Source organism: Bacillus rossius, assembly GCF_032445375.1.
Source record: "Bacillus rossius redtenbacheri isolate Brsri chromosome 9 unlocalized genomic scaffold, Brsri_v3 Brsri_v3_scf9_2, whole genome shotgun sequence".
Lineage (NCBI taxonomy): Eukaryota > Metazoa > Arthropoda > Insecta > Phasmatodea > Bacillidae > Bacillus > Bacillus rossius.
In genome coordinates this window covers 23,116,127-23,128,712 of record NW_026962013.1, presented here as the reverse complement: position 1 = coordinate 23,128,712, position 12,586 = coordinate 23,116,127, and the positions used below count along the sequence as shown (strand labels likewise).

The following is a 12,586-nucleotide window of genomic DNA, read 5'->3' as shown; positions in this document are numbered from 1 at the left end:
GGGGGTTGGCGAACAGATAGGGTTCGCGAGGAGGAAGGGGTGGAAGGTTAATCCATACCTCCCGCACCCTTCTGACAAACACGAAAAAGGGGGGGGGGGGGGGTGTGGAAGTGTGTAATCACGAAGCTTTATTGGCTTGGCGCCCGGTTTCCGCCGTAGCTGGCCGGATATCGCAAGAACCCCAACTACCTTCCCCACTCACCTACAGGGAGGGGCTAGTTTGCCATGCGGAAGAGCTTCAGGTCGATAGTGGAGAAGGGGATAATGTCCTCAAATGTTGGCAGTCAATCCCCGCTGCACTCCGTAGTGTGTGTCATGTAAAGCTGGGTTTACGATTAAAAAAAAAAAACTTAACCTGTACGCCGACGAGCTCATGGTTTTAAGTAATATCCTGTTTATGATTGAATTAGTGCTTGTTCATTCCAGCCAATAAAAACGGATGAAAAAGTAGCCTTGGTTATTTAAGTGGAATTTTTTTTATTCGTTGGTATCGGTCTGCACTTTGAAGTGCATTTCGGTTTGAAATCTTTACAGACTGATAATTTGTTTAACGTAACAATTTTACACGTGGTGAAATTGTTTATGTACCTACGATCACTCTTCGCTTACGAATTTTTATGGACATTAGTTTATTTGATTTATTGACTTTTAAAAAATTTCGTTAAGAATAAAGATGATTGGAAATTATGCCCATACGTATGGGCACGCATTTTTCGTAAATAGTAATGTTTCCTTAACTCGTTGTTTTAAAACTTAAAATTGCAAAAAAAAAAATAATAATTACAGAATAACATTCTATAGAGATTCTTGAAAGCACTCAAAGGACATACAGTACACCTTTATCTTCATGTCTCCATTCTGTAATGTAATGATTACCGATGGAATCTCACAGTTTCCCAATACACGACTAGAAGACTGCACGCCAATTCAGAGCCTTGCGCTTAGAGGCGATACCACGCTAGAAGCACCAGTGAGCGTCGCACTTATCATTACCAACACAAATACACCTGTGACTAGGCGGACCCCTCAACGCATCAACGATGTTGGTATAGAATTACTTAAGAACGAATAATTTAATGAATGTATGTATGTGAATAATCAAATGCATTTGTATATGTTTTATGTGTGTATATGTATATATAGCTATATGCGTATATGTATATACGAGTATACTTATTTATGCATAAAAAGCTAAATGCATATGGATATATGTGTGTATGTATAAATATAATTATATATGTGTGCATGTGTATATGTGTGTAAATATATACATGTGTGTAGGTGTGTGTGTTAGTGTTCAACACCTCTTCGACATGTTCGCTTGAGAACATGAGGGGAGAATTGATGTGGCTGGAGCAGCGACGAAATGTATTTTTGAAAAAAAAAATCGGGAGCAGGGACTACCAAGAGGAAAAATCCCCCGATTTATTGTAACGTCCGCCACATTTCCAACTTGCTAAGATTCTGGGAATCGAACCCTAATCGCCTTGGCGGGAATTCGAGTGATCTGACTACTCGACCACTGTGGCACCTCGTGTGTTTTGGATGGAAATCTGGTTCATGTGCAGTTTTCATGAACTTTCTGGTACATGCTCCCTTCTCTGTACAGTTGGCTAAAGGACCGTTACCGTGCCATTTACAAGAGGGCTGATATTTATAAAGATTGCTGATTACGATTGGCGTTTATTAGTCATTATTTTTTGTATATTAGTTTCATTTTATGGTTTAATTTTAAAAATGATTTTTTGCAATTTAAAAAGGACGTTTTGAGGCAAGGAAATTTCGGCGAACGTTATTGTTTGTCGGCTAGGTAAATGTAGGGAGTCTTTAACTTTTGAGGGTACCACCTAGTCGGGGGTTTATGTGTATTTAGGCACATCTTTATTGTAATTGCGGTACATTTAGCAATTTTTTTTTTTTTTTGGAATTTTATTGTACATTTCCGTTCGTGATTGGTTTTTGTATGTTGTGGCATTAGTTTCCCACGAGCGGCGATGAGGATTATTCCCTCCTTCACCCCTACCAACACAACGAATACCGTGCACGCATTTTACAGCGGGCCCTTCGCCTGGCGAATATTTGAACAGGAACAATAGAAGTATTGCTTTGAAAAAAAATTAAATTGGTTAACGGGATTATGAATAGGAAATATTATATAGGTATATATATATATATATATATATATATATATATATATATATATATATATATAGAGAGAGAGAGAGAGAGAGACAGAGAGAGACAGAGAGAGAGAGAGAGAGAAGATATTAAACGATTTTGAAACTCAAAAATAACACGTCACGCCCACTCGAAGGAAACTGATGGTCGTCATTGAAAGAGATCCGGCAGGAGCTGTGTCAGTCTAAACCGTCGAATGGAACCGACAGCAGCACTGACCATCTTGCGAGCGCCACGCACGGTGAAGGGGAGGGAGTGGAAGACGCGGGAAACGGAGGGGGACAGACGGGCGGATGAATAATGGATGGCGGCGACGAAGAGAGTGCAAGCGGGCGCTGGTCGGAGCCGAGTCACACACCGCGGGGGACCGCCGAGTGCACGAGTGCTTCGGGGACCGCCCGCCAGAAGGCGTCAGGGAGACGCCGACGTCTGAGGGAGGGGGAAAAAAATAAAATGAAAGCGAGTAGAAAGAAGGTAAAGTGAAAAAAAAAAAAAAACAAATCGACAAAAGAGTGTTTCACATGTTCAAGTTGTTTCCTTCGAAGAAAAAATAAACACACACACGATTTTATATCGATAGCCAATCCTTTTTTAAATTCGCGTGACGTCTTTACCACGTCAAAGCCGCCGCCATCTTGTCGTACATGTTCTACATTTCCGTGAATTCTTTTTTTCAAGTCATTATTTATAATTGTTTTTTTAGAGCTGTCGCGGTAACCACGTGTGTCCCACACAGGAAGACACAGGAAGAAGGTCCCGAGGAAGACCAATGAGGAGTTGGGAAGAGCAGATAGTTAAAGGAGTGCAGGAGAGAGGATAAGATTGGAAGAGAGTGAAGGAGGAGGAATGGTGGAAGCTTTTTACTTTGCTGACCCGGCCTCAGATTGAAAGCCATTTATGATGATGGTGATGACGAACAAAGTAATGTTTTCAGCATACAAATATTGTAGTACTCCATTAGCATTTTGCTATTACTTAACACTCAATATTTAAGTTACAATTAGTGTAACCACGTAAAGGTATGATTAAAAAAAATAGAAGAAAAAAAATTAGAAAATCATACCTGCTCTGTCTTTTGAGAAGACAAGTTACTTAACCGCATGAGCTAAGCTGTTGAAACGTAAGAAATGTACGAAAACGATAAAAACTAAGTCCGAACAAATAACACAACGCTACTAGTCATTATTATTAGTTTTTGACCTATTCCGATTCCCAATTTTGAAGAAATCAACTAAAATATAACCTCCCTTCGGTTGGTTTGAAGTTTAATTTCGTTTGAAACTGTAATCTTCCTTGAAATACGAATCGCTTTAAAAGCTAATATTTTCCGCTCTAAACCTAAGTAGGAACTCTTTATCGTTTGCTTTCACGTCTGGGTATTTTTTTTTTGTCATGATGTAGCGTTAAATGAGAAGTGCGTACTCATGTTTATCAGACGAACGGTAATTAACACACTCGGCGCAGAGTGCGGGCCAAACGAATTGTGAGAGATAAGCGGGATGAAGGTGGAAGCAGTTGAACGTGATAAGCATCAACGGTGCGCCGTCTATCTGGGCAGACATACAGGATGCATAGCTCCAGAAGAAACCACGCTGTTTGAAATCTGCTCAACATATCCGAGTGGTGTGTCCGTTTAAGAGATTACGTAAGAATGCACTGAGGCGGCTGGGTAATTCTGTCTTCGTATTTAGTTTTGAAACCGTATTTTCAGGAAATCGGAAAAGGTCAACACGCGTGTTTACAGACAAATATTATCATGAAACGCCCAGTAAAGATTCTTAACAGCACCCAAAGGCCTTACATTACAATCTATCTTCATTTTTACGCCTTATAATTTTATGGTCACCGCTCAAATTTCATATTTGTCCTATGTACGACGAGAAGACTGCGCGCCAGTGGAAATTTTTTCAAGCCATTTCGCTTACTACCATTCCAGAAAAGTAGCCTATAACTTGTAACTATCGACCAAAATAATTTGTGTATTTATTTCAGTGGCAGACGTGTATAGCTGCAATAGATTTTGTCCGCAACTTTTTTAGGATTTCAAAACCTATTACAAAACTTGAATCGAAGCCTTAAAAAAAACTAAACGTGTTCTGTTGTTGAGTTGTAATTTTAAGTTTATTAAATTTTCCTTTTCTCAGTCATAACTTATTATTGGTAGTTTAAAACTGTCTAGCTGTAATACTAAAACAATTTTCATTTGTGAAACAATGAAATGAATTTTATTCAAATTCCAAGCGCGCCCATTTAAATACGTTTAAAATTTATGAATTTATGTCAATAAATTTTTTATAACAGTTAGACAATACAGTGTTCTATAAACACACATATCCCTTAGTTTTACGAAAATTCCAAGGAATTTCTGCTTGAAATCGATATGCTTTAAAATGAACTGATGTATGAGCTTTGGCTAAAATGTTTTTTTTTTTTTTAATTTTATGTGATTTAAAATTATAACATTTTTTACTCCGTCATGTAACTGTTTCGAAAGTATCGAAAATTGGATTGGCAATTTTTCCTTTATATTTTGTTTTCCAATATAGTTTTTTTTAATTGATATAAATTGTTTTGAAATATTTATTACCAAGGTTCGTGAAGAATTCCAATCAGTCCCCCCCCCCCCCCCAATTTTGAATAAAATAACAGTGTTCGTTTTTAAATTTCATAAATTTTTCCGAGAGAAAATCTAATTCGTGTCTTGGCGTAATTTTTTTCGGAGTTTACAAAATTATATTACTTTATATTCAAAACAATTTGTTGCTATGTGACCAATGATGATTCCAACCGCTCTTGTATGCCACCCTGAGTTATGCCAATGTCTAAAAACGGCGTAGAAGGATATATTTTGAAGAAAAAAAAACAATTGCCACTGAAATAAATGTTCGGAACGTTGAAATATTTTTTCAGTAGCCCTATGTATCGTGATATATATTTTAGGCATCGTTCTTAGGCTTCTGCGAATACCGTTTTATTTCCATTCGAATCGAATATTACAATTTTCACTAATATCGAATATTTTTGTAAACCAATTATAACAAATAGTGGGAAAAAAATTCCACATTTCACAGGAGTTCGAGAAAAATTGATCCAAAAAGCATTAAAGTAAATATGGAACCATTATAAAGAGATTAAAATAAATTAAAATTAAAAAAAATATATGCAATGTATTTTATTAAACCAGTAAATTTTAAGTTAGAAAGTTTTTTATCTAGTTACATACATAGAAAATTATTAATAATTTTCTATGATAATACTTGAATATATGTTAAATATAAAACAAGGTGTGAATAATTTTCAGTGCATATCTCAAACTCTTAATAAATCATCTTAGCCTCATACATATTACATTTTTGATTTTTATTTTGAATGTGTCCAACATGGTGCAGAACTGTCTACTGGTAACAAAATAAAAAAAAATTCAATTTGAAATGGTGAATCGAATATCAATGCATTCATGAATATCGAATATGAAATTATTCACACTATCGAATTTTTTTTTTCGAGAACTCGCAGGTTCCTATAACGTTCATATTTGAGGGAATCTGTTCGGATGAGATCGATTTACGGGAATCCCTCCCCCCCTCAATTTTTTTTTCCGCTAGTCACCGCGCGTGTAAACTTCGCAGGTGGCTTGTGACTTATTGGCGAATTCTGTTTGCGAAACTCGGTTTGCGAGCTCTTACACCTCAAGCCTCTGGGTTATCGTACAGTGAGGGAGAGGGGGTGAAAGGGGAAGCGGAGATGTTTTCAGAAGGCGGTCGGTCGGCTAGGAAGGGTAAAGCACGGAGGATAAAAAAAAAAAGAGGTAGGGCGAATGGACGAGAAAGGTTACGTCAAGGGATAGAAAGTCGAGGGACCCTGGGGCAAGAGGAAGGGTGATCGCGTTCTGGGACGTAACCCAGATTGAATCAACAGGTACGTTTTGACGTCTTCGTTTCTGCCTGAAGCCAAAAATACCTCCATAGAATTCTACATAAAATAAAAATCAAACGAATTCGATACGATGAAGGACACACATATTTTTTTTTTTATATATCTTAAGGGACCTTCAAATGAAATGGATTTGAAGAAGGGCATAAAACAGGTTGCAAAGCGACACAAATGTAACCGTAACCGCTCAATTTTTCTTTGAGTTATGAATGTTATGATGCATCAGACATAGTCACAAATAGTACAACGCAAAATATTTCGTATTTTCAAATGGTAGACAGGTATTTGGGTAGCGGAACGTTCTATTTATATACACATTTTAATGTTTTCACTCTCAATTAAAAATAAAAAAAATATTAAGTTTCTATTGAAACGGTAGTAAAGCCCACTTAGAGAATACTCTATTTTTGTTTTCTATTGCAGCTTCTGATATATTTAATTTTCTCAATGTTCTGTTATCTACAAAGTAGCCTAAATTATCTTGTAACTCAAGTGAATCAAAATTCTGTATGCATAGTTTTAAATTATATTTTCTTTTATATTTTCTTTAATGTGCGAACTCACATATTCGTAGACCAATTAGACTATCATCATTAAGAGGAAGCATTTGAGAGAAATAATGTGGTAAAAGCGCCACTATGTCAGTTTTGGTAATTAAAAAAAAAAACAATTTAGTGTTCTTACGAGTCTGAAAGCCCTTCTAGTTTAATGTACACATGTCGCATACGGAACGGAGACCTATCAAAACAACTATTTAGTTGACACAGATGATTAAGTTAGATAATATAACTTTTATACCATTAGTTAGCGCCACTGAATTTTATACTATTTCAAAATATATGGGCGAAGTGAAACAGAAATGTGGTTGTATTCACAGGTTTTTTTTTAAAGGAAATTTTATTCATACTTTATTTTGTTCTTTTGTTTATGGCGATACTTCACGAGATATGAAGAAATAAATATTCACCAAGACTCACAGGAAGGTAATAGAAAGTACGCAAAGCTGGAAAGTTGTTTAACACGCCTGGCGATATCTGGGGAAATGCGGTCCAAGTTAAACTTAGTTCATTCGAAAAGTTTTTTTTCCGAGGTAACGTGCACATGTGTACCAAGAAAGATAATGCGGTTATAAACTCAAAACAAAAGAAAGAAAAAGAAATAAAGCTTGTTTAGAGTCAAGTTCCTCCATTTTTTTTAACGAAAATGTATTCTGTTTGTAAAAGGACGTTACAAATCACTTTCTCGTTACATTTAATTTTTTTTTCAAAGAAAAATATATATTCAAAAGAGAAGAATTTTTAGTTCTTAAAAAATAAATAATTAATTAAATTTTGTAAAACCATTTTCCTTAACTTATATATATGTATATATATATATATATATATATATATATATATATATATATATATATTTAAATAGAAACGAAATATACAGATTAGCCTATCTTGTACAAAATTTACTACTGAATCGTTTGCACGCGTTAAAAAGTAAATAAAATTTAAGTTTACAGCTTACACATTAAAAAAAGTGGGATCCGTAATTCCGCTAGACTACAAATACACAAAAGAAAATAGTTTTTTTTATTTACATTACTGTTAACATTAATAATTTCTCCAGTTTTTTTTTTTTTTTTTTTTTTTAAATTTTGAATAGATATTAGTTTTAAGGTAATCAAATCTCATAGGTGTATCCTCAGGCGACAGGTTGAAAAAATAAAACATTCAGAAGTTTTTATTGTTTAATATGTTATTATTCGAAGTTAGTATTCGTACATATAAATACATTAGAAAGAATTGAAAGTGTAAAAAAAATTATAAATCAAACAGAGTTACATTAAGGGAATTCAAACTTATGTAAAAAAAATATTACTATTAATAAACTAAAATAAACTTTATAATTTTATTTGTATGTCCAGTGTGATAGAGCTTAATATTTTTTGAATTTAGTTTATTGACGGTGGAAAAAATATTTTTTCATGAAAATTATATTATTTATTTGAAATAAAATTATAAATGATTGAGATAAATTCGTATGTTTTCGCCAAGTAAAAAATTTACTTGTTTTGCAAAACTTCATGTAGGTAGAGGGGCGTAGCCAGGAGGGGGGGGGGGGGGGGGGTTAGGGGTTCGAACCAAATCTTTAATTAATTTCTTATTCATCACTCAAACAAATTTCATATTAAAATTAATAAAATTTTTACCATTAAAATATTTAAATTTAAGTACCGAAAACTGCTAAAATAGCACTATTGTACGCTTTAATACGGCGGGGGGGGGGGGGGGATGCTTCTTAACACCCCCCCCCCATACGCAAATCCTGGCTACGCCACTGTGTAGGTATACTAGTTGTTTTAAAATGAAGTTCGTTACCACCGCATGTTTGATCGCCGTGGGAATGTTCACCGCGCTCCGAGGAAGTCGCACAGGTTATTTTCGCTGACCGCCCTCTCCACGGCCCGGACGAGACCCGCCTCCACGTGACCGCCGATCTTGTCTTTCGCTTCGTTCACCGCGGCCGTGGTTATCGTCGACGCCAGCCAGTTTAGGACGCCGACTCCGGTGACCTCGACCTCGACTTGGTCCAGCCTCAGCACGCGCAGCTCCTCCACGCTCACCGCGCAGCCGCCGCGGCCGTCGTAGCTGACGGCGAGCGCGAAGCCGACCGAGTTGTCGCCGACGGACCCTGTGATCCGGCCGCTGAGTCCCGCTCCCAGCAAGCTCACTTCGTAGTCGTAGGCGAAGCGCAGCGTCGACAGCCCCGCGGCGCCCGTCAGCCGAGCCCCGTCCGCCGTCAGGCTCAGCTTCACGTCCGAGGTCCGCCGCAGCGTCCGCAGGTCCTCCAGGGTGCCTCCGGTGGCGCGCAGGACCCCGAAGACGGGCAGCAGGAGCAGCTTCTTCTTGAACGGCTTTTCGACGTCGTCGAGCTCGACCGAGGACGGCATCCTGGGACGCAACCTCTCCAGGAGGGTGTCCACCATCAGGTTGATGTTGGAGGCGAGGGGCGCCTCGCGGACACGCCGCGCCGCCGAGCCGTCGTCGGGCGCGTCCCGGCTGCTGCTGCCGCCCTCCGAGAAGACCTCGGCGACCTCACCGAGGTCCTGGTGCGTCACCCGGAGGACGTCTTGGACGTCAGCGGACGGTGAAGTCGCCGAGGGATGTCTCTCCACGGCGGCCTGCAGGTCGAGGACCCCTGGCACCTGGGGGGCGACCCTCGCGTTCCAGACCCTTGCTTCCGCCGTCTCACGGGCCCCGTCGGCGACCTGTCTCTCCGCGGCCACCCTGACCAGCAAGAGCGCGAGCTCCAGCCACGGCGACCGGCTCATGGCGACGTCGAGTCGAGAGACTACTGGGGCCTCCGCGCGACACTCCCGATGACGACGTAACTTCGTCACCCGCCCCTTTGCTGCAGATCACGTCTCTCTCTCTCCTCGAAGAACGTCCTTCGAGGGAAAAATATTCCAATAATAGTTGAAACAACGACGCTCGGGAAGTTCTTATCGCTTCAACCGAGAGTTAACATAACTTCCTTGGAGAACAATTACTGATTCTAGCAACAGCGCTTGCGCAAGGAGCAGGCCAAGTGCGCGCGTGGATTGCGCCCTGCGCGATACGCGGGCCGGACGCGGCGCCGCTGATAACGCCGTGCCCGCGGGCAGGAAGTGACAAAGTCGTGCGTGCTTGCAAGCACTGCCCCTCGGAGCAGTTCAGACTAGATATCTGACATCGATGTAAATAATAATACATCTGCCACATCTGATGTCTAGTTGTATCCCACATCGAGATGTATAGAATTGACTTGTAATATCCACAAAATAAAGAATTATCTGTTAAATCGTTCAGTTTACATGATCCTGCTTTTGAGTTGCTTCAGTAAATATGTTTTATTAATTTATTATTTTTTACGTGTAATTTAAAGATTTATAATTTTTTTTTTTTTTTTCAAATTTGAAATTAAAATTAGGATAGGAAACCATATTATTTTAAAAGTTACAATTGATCAGGGTAGTAATTAGATCCTTAAAACCTAAAATTATTGGCCGTATTTTAGAATGTTTAAAGGGATTAGTTATCAGCGTACATACCTCCTGCCGATATAAGTTTATGGGCCATTGATATTCCTCTTGTTAATTTATGTTATTCTAGTTGAATTTCATTTCTGAAACGTGTATGTTTGAAGAAAATAAATCCAACTATGATTTTAAAAGAACGTTGTTGTAGCACATAGCTCAAAATTTCATTCACGCCGACTTGTCAAGTAGTAGTTCTTCCAGAATCAAGACGGGCTCGACAAAAGAGTTTGATAGAATGAAATCGCCATAGTTAATTGAAATTTTGCCTCAATATAAGAAAAACGCAAAGAATTATCCTGAAAGTTTCTAGATTTATTTTAAGCTCCTTGGCTTGAAAAATGTAAAAAAATAATAATAACTTTTAATTTTTATTTAACCGTGATAAATGTATTTTTATATACTATAGTCTTAAACACACAACTAAATGCCAAGAAATTTTTAACACAAAAGCATTTTTGACGTCATTTTATATTTAATCTACTGTACAAACCAACAAAATAATCACGAAAGTGGCGGTAAATCCTCGTAAGTCATTGTGCATAAAGGTGATTTCACATTAAACAACTCTCTAAATGGATTTAAAAGTAATCAATTTGACTAAAACCCTGAATAAATTATCAGTGCCTGTTGTGCCTTATGGCAGAAAAAATAGGAGTAGTGGAAAAATGTTACGATGTAATGCATGACAATAATTTATAACAATTAAAAAATAAACTACGAATATGGCTGAATTTTAAAATTACAATAAATCTTCTGGTTTTTGATTATACAAATAATTGATTATTTTGATTAGAAAATAATGCCTACGACCTTCAAAAATCGCTGCTTCTGTTGAATGCGTGGACTGTAATGTACAGTTAACGGATTGTCGCAGGAGCATGGCAATGCCATAAACAGTAACCGCCAAGCATAGCCAATGCGTTCCGGGGCAAAGTGTTGTAATTCAATTTAAAAAAAAAAAAAAGGTTCTGGGAAAATTTGGCTGTATCTATTACTCAGATTTAGAGCAAAAAAAAATTTTTAACAAGCGATATGAAACTATAGGTGCAAGTTTTCACAGCACAAAATGTAGGAAATTTGTCTTGAGGAATGTTTTCACGTGGATAACGTTTCGCTTTTGTTTATTCACACGAAGGTCGTTGCTTGCACCCGGAGCTAAATATAGACGCGCATTCTCGCTTTAAAGCGTTCTTTATCCGAATAATGAGACGGGCTGTGTACACATATATATTCTTTTTTCCTTGAAAGGGGTTCGTGAAGGGGGGGGGGGGGGGGCGGTGGAGAATAGAGAGAAGGAAGGATTTCTCTTTTTTTGGGTAAGTGCCAAGATGCCCGCAGGGGAAAAATTTTTTTTTGTCCCCGTCAGGGTGGGAATGAAAAGTTGGAGAAGGGGGTAGGAAAGGGTTGGAAGGGGAGGTGCGGTGTTTTTGGCTCGGAAGGGGCAAAAGTGTGCCTGCAAAGAGGTCGGTGAAGAGCGAGGAAGGGAGGACGGAGAGGCTGTGACATTTCAGCGGATCGAAGCGACGCCGTGACGTCACACTTCACACGGGGGGGGGGGGGGGGGGGGGGGGTAGTTTGAGGCCTCCAGAGGGCAGGGTTTCTCCGCGTGCCCTACGGAGCGGCCGCCCGCACGTCCGCCTGCTGTTGGAGGCGTCCAAGGGAACACACGATCGCAGGTCCGAGGTTGAGTCACCACGAACTGCCGAGACTTACAACTAGTTTTTTTGAAGTAGTTTCGGGCGCATCCGCTAGATAGTAGCTTTCATAATATACTACTTACACATCTACATCGATTGTCAGATGTATTTATTCAACTTTTATCAGGATAAATCAGTGATGATTAATTCACTTTATTTGGGTTGTGGTGTGGCATTTAAAATAAAATGCATTTTTTATTACAAAATAGTATTAAATGTTTTTTTTTGCACAATTTTAATCTCTAGTCGTTAAATTTTATCATTATAAAGCTAACAACACTTTGGATTTGAACCTTCCGTCAAAGTTATTTTTCAAGTAGTTACGGGCCAACTCGGCAGATAGCGACACATGTAGTGTTCGCCTGATGGAAGAGGGAGCGGGGAAACACCTGCATCCTATAGAACAAGGAAACAGCCATAGAAGCGCAACTCTCACAGGGGAAACTGAAACCGTGTTATGAGCGACATGAGACGCTACCTGTTGGGTGGGCCCATAACTACTAGCAAAAAAGAATTCGGGCGAATGGTTCAAATTCTAAGTTTTGTTTTTTAATGGTTCCCATGATTTCGGGGTCCTGACAAAAATCCATTTTAATGAAAACATAAACAAAACATGGAACACAATACATAAACACTTTACAATGGCACTGAGGCCTCAGGATGACAAATGGTACTGGGAATTAGCCTCTTCGACGATTTCGTCCTGGGG

The 12,586-nt window shown here is 38.8% G+C and overlaps 2 protein-coding genes across 2 annotated transcripts in view; both read right to left on the bottom strand.

The window, feature by feature from the left end:
* The window catches only part of LOC134542761 (potassium voltage-gated channel protein Shaw-like), a 391,400-nt gene that overhangs the window by 278,961 nt on the left and 99,853 nt on the right, over nt 1-12,586 (bottom strand). The gene's annotated exons all lie outside the window — the stretch shown is intronic.
* LOC134542995 (uncharacterized) lies at nt 7,840-9,685 on the bottom strand. The gene has a single exon (XM_063387649.1). The coding sequence runs from the start codon at nt 9,431-9,433 to the stop codon at nt 8,510-8,512; it is 924 nt and encodes a 307-aa protein (XP_063243719.1). The 5' UTR covers nt 9,434-9,685; the 3' UTR covers nt 7,840-8,509.